The 4,491-nt window shown below is 39.8% G+C and overlaps 1 protein-coding gene across 1 annotated transcript; it reads left to right on the top strand.

Annotated features, from left to right (window-relative positions):
* The first annotated feature begins 768 nt into the window (after positions 1-768).
* Positions 769-1,791, top strand: mgst1.2 (microsomal glutathione S-transferase 1.2). The gene is made up of 3 exons (XM_086059475.1): positions 769-973; positions 1,041-1,132; positions 1,253-1,791. Exons 1-3 carry the CDS (start codon positions 857-859, stop codon positions 1,497-1,499), a joined length of 456 nt encoding a protein of 151 aa, XP_085915601.1. The 5' UTR covers positions 769-856; the 3' UTR covers positions 1,500-1,791.
* The last annotated feature ends 2,700 nt before the right edge of the window (positions 1,792-4,491 follow it).

A 4,491-nucleotide genomic window follows, 5' to 3' on the forward strand; every position in this document is an offset into this window, starting at 1 on the left:
CAAAATTAATAGTGTGATTAATCTGCGTTAATACATGATTAATGCGATTATTTTTTGGTGATTAATTAATTAGTTAACTTTTAACCTTGACAGCACTAATATATATATATATATATATATATATATATATATATATATATATATATATATATATATATATATATATATATATATATATATATATATATATATACTGAAAAAACATTTAAAATTCTTGACTTATAGTAGTACAGTATTTTCATGCTGGTCATTTTTTTGTAATGTGGTATTGCAATATTCACTTGCAAAACTGTTAAATTATCATTTTTCATGAAACTATTTTGATAATTTGTTTGGTCCAATCTTTTTTTTTCTTTTTTTCTTCTTTTCAAAGCATCGGTAGTGCTAGAAGGCATACTAAAACATTCAATAGCTCAAATGTGAGATTTCAAAGGTTTTGCAGCAATTGAAACATGAATAAAAATGTATAAAACCGTGACAAGCACAAACATTGCTCTAGAATATGTGTATCAACCAGAGTATCGGGGACGACCAAGTTGACATTTTGGGAGAAAAAAAAGACATCATCAAAATCATCTTGTGTTGTTAAAAATGGCCACAAGTTGTCCTGCCACAACTCTGGCCTCCTATTGCGCAATCAACAGAGCAGACACTGCAAGATCGCTTCACAGGCGTGCTGGTTGATCATCTGGCTCACATTCACTTTTCCTGTTGCTTGACTCCACCCCCAGAGGGAGCGGGTTAAGGGTTGACTCGTGTTATGCAAACACATTCCGGAATTGTCTCATTGCGACTGTAGCCACACGAGCAAGTAGGCTGATCAACGTTACTGTTGCTGCACATATTTACAGTCACAATGTTGGATCTGATGCAAGATGAGGTGTTCATGGCTTTCAGCACCTACGCACTTATTGTTATTCTGAAGATGATGTTCATGGCACCGTTGACTACTTTTTACCGCATCAGAAAAGGGGTAGGTCAACACGTTGCTTCTTGAACAACTGTTAAAACATTATTTCAATGCCATGTCCGCGTTTTAGTCCTTTTCCTCGGAAGAAGATGTGGCCTATAAGTCTGCGGAGGAAAGAAAGAGGCTGCTGAGAACCCACCCAGATGTTGAGCGAGTTCGTAGGTGAGTGAACATTGCTGCACTTTTTTAATGTGTACCGGTACATTTTGCCGTTTCAATACACGATAGTTGCTACTAATATCTTGTTCCTCATTTCAGTAACTTATGGTTTTTGTCCACCAGATGTCATCTTAACGACTTGGAGAACATCGTTCCTTTTGTGCTGGTTGGCTTGTTCTACGCCCTGAGTGGACCGCAACTCCCAGCCGCCCTGCTTCACTTCCGCATCTTTGCCGCTTCTCGGATCCTCCACACCATCTCCTACGTCGGCGCTTTTCCTCAGCCCTGCAGGGGTCTGTCGTTTCTGGTGGGCTTGGCAGCCACCGTATCCATGGCCTACAACGTCCTCAGCAAAGTTGCCGTCCTCTGAAGATAACAGCCACTGCTCACCAACCATTTTCTGTTTATGGATGTTTAAACATAACTGAAATTCTGCTCCAACTTTTTTTTATTTTTTTTAAGAGCTCAGTATTGTTCATTCGGAAATGTCATCATCATTGCTCTTTATTTTATTTTATTTTTTATTTTATTTTTATTTTTATTTTTATTTTAATTTGTTTTATTTTATTTTTATTTTTTTTCATGCTGGTGCATTTGTTTGTAATGGGCTATTCCAATATTCACTTGAATAAATCGGCAAATAAACATTTTTCCTAAAACCATCTTAATTAGTATTTTTGGGGAAAAGTCCTGCATCAGTAGTGCCCAGAGGGCACACTAAAACATTCAATAGTTCAAATTGAAGCTTTCAAATCTTTCAAGCAACTGAAACATGAATACAAATCTTACAAAAGCCTTGAAAAACAGAAACATGACATTGCCCTGAACACCAGACCCCCCTCCCACTTAATTCAGCTCATTAAGGGATCCCAATGTGTCCTGCATCTTCCCTGGGGCCAAAACCAGATGCCTGAGCAACTTCATCTGGCTCCCCTCAATGCGTGTGGAGCAGGATTATCTCGCAGGGGTCACCAATTCCGGTCCTCGATGTCCGGAGTCCTGCGAATTTGAGATGTTTCTGCCCACTAGCACACCTGATTCATATAATCAGCTCACCAGCATGCCTGATAATGATCCTGATCTTTAGCATCCGGTGTGTTGGTAGGCGGAAACATCTACAATCTGCAGGACTCCGGACCTCGAGCACTGGAATTGGTGAACCCTGCTCCCTATTCCAGCATTTTGGCCTATTGGTTACAACTCACAGCTCAAGGCCAAGGAGGAGAGTCGAGCCAAGATATCAAGAGTCTCACCTTTTGACCCAGTTCCTTCTTCCGTCACTTTTGAACAAGCCCAAGATATACTTGAACTGTTCTTGGGAAAGAATCTCATCATCGACCCAGAGCAGCCATGCCAACCTTTTCCGGTTTAGGACCATGGGCTCAGTTTTGGAGACGCTGATTTTAATCCCGACTGCTAAACTAAACTCACCAAACTAAACCCCGTTCGATTCCTCGGATGCGACTAGAAATCCTGTCTATAATGTTATGAACAATTGAGAGACTGTGTGCATGCAGTACTGGATTAGAAAAAAATAATAATCTTAATTTACTGTAACATTACATGAACATTTAATTCGAAGGTATTTGGGGGGGGGGGGTAATCATGAGGAGCTGAGATGAGAAGAGAAGCGCTGCATCTGGGTAGAGATGACCAGCCCGGAGAGGTGGAGCCATATTGATTGGGAGTTGAAGGGGGAGCAGAGTCAAATCTATCCAAAACCCAGTTGAACTCGTTTCCCCAGTGCGGTTCTCCTGTTGTGGCTTGTCCATCCCCATTTTTGTTATGTGTCCACACCTCTCTGGCATTTTCCTGCTCAAGGCGTTTTTTTCTCTTTGTAGTTCCTCTTCACCCCCCTAAAAAGAATGCTCTTTTCTTGAGTCTCCAGGTGAGAGTTTATGGTAGGACAAATATTTAACTTGCCTGATGACCCAGTGCTTTCCTACACAGCAATGCATGTAGTCAATCTGGTAAGACGATGTCCTCCCCATGGAGACTGGGACCGCATAGTAGGTCCCAGTCTCTCAATTTCCTTTGTTTTTTTCACATTCTATTGTGACACCACATGTTGATTTGTTTTTGCTAAATCGTAACGAGCTCGATTGATTTTTTTTTGGGCAGTCATTGTACTGAATGTTGAGAATTTCTACCACTTTTTTTTTTTTTTACTTTATCATGTCTTTGAGAAGAAATGGTTCTAAAGATGAAATGAAAGAGTGGTTAGTCTTTCCAACCAAACATAGTCTTGGAAAGTGCATCTGAGGCACTTTCGTGAGCTGAAATTACGCTAAAAGTCCGTTATTGATTGTTGAAAATGAAAATCCTGGTCTGTTCATACTCAAGAACCTTGAGGCAAAAAATAAATAAAAAATAAATAAATAAATAAATAAAATAAAGAGCAATGATGATGACATTACTGAATGAACAATACTGAGCTCTTTAAAAAAAAAAAAAAGTAAAATAAAAAAAAAGAACCTTGAGGCGTCTTGAGGGGCTTCGTTACCCCCTAAAAACACCACCTGGCCATACTCCAGATAGTCATGTAATGTTGGCTCAACTCTTGATCAGTTGAGTTTTTGTTGGGTGGCTTCTCCATGACCAGCTGGTAATAGCCAGTGTAATCCAGTTTGCTTTGTTGTCACGTTGGGTCAGATATAGTTGAGAAGTACAGCGCTGTTTTTGACAACTTTATTAGCTTTCAATACCGTCAACACACAGTGGTTGTTTACACAGTTTTATTGAATATACCAATAATCTTTGGCAATGAGCCACAAGCTGTTTAAGACAAAGACACAGTTTACCTACTTGTGTGGAGGAGCCACTCCCAGTTTACTTGTGGTTTTTAAAACTCGGCAATTACATGTCATTGTTTCCTGTAGCTCAGCAAAGCATTGTATTAAAATGCTGATTCTGGGTAAGACCCGGGAGCACGAGCAAGCCTCGAGTGCACGTTAAAAAAGTGATTTGAGAACGGTTTTGTGGCGGACCTCAATCGTCAGGTACTGCGGTTGGCTGGCGACGGGTTGACAGTACCTTGCCTCTCGCCCAAAGTCACTTAAGATAGTTTCCATCTTGCTCGCAATCCAAATAAGGATACGCGTGACAGAAAATTGTCGGGTTAATTGTAAGGTAAGCACTTAAATGTATCATCATTATCACCATCATGCCTGTTCAGCCGGTAGAACAGGTATGAGCACAGGTTCTTAACTCATTCACTGCCATTGACGGCTATAGACGGCAAAAATACATTTGAACTATTTCTATTAGTTTCACGTTTTTCCCCCCACTTTTGTTAACAAGAATATGAAAACCTAGGAAAAAAATGTATTGTACGTTTAGAACAGATATAAAATTCAGGGTTA

This window comes from Leptonotus elevatus, chromosome 17 (assembly GCF_054856555.1).
Source record: "Leptonotus elevatus isolate MCC_2025b chromosome 17, RoL_Lele_1.0, whole genome shotgun sequence".
In the NCBI taxonomy this organism is placed as follows: Eukaryota; Metazoa; Chordata; class Actinopteri; order Syngnathiformes; family Syngnathidae; genus Leptonotus; species Leptonotus elevatus.

Bases quoted from the DNA above. Each gene is read 5' to 3' on its own strand.
- mgst1.2 (XM_086059475.1), top strand. From the start codon at position 857: ATGTTGGATCTGATGCAAGATGAGGTGTTCATGGCTTTCAGCACCTAC. The intron at 974-1,040 runs GTAGGTCAACAC...TCCGCGTTTTAG, and splicing joins TTTACCGCATCAGAAAAGGG to TCCTTTTCCTCGGAAGAAGA. The intron at 1,133-1,252 runs GTGAGTGAACAT...TTTGTCCACCAG, and splicing joins GATGTTGAGCGAGTTCGTAG to ATGTCATCTTAACGACTTGG.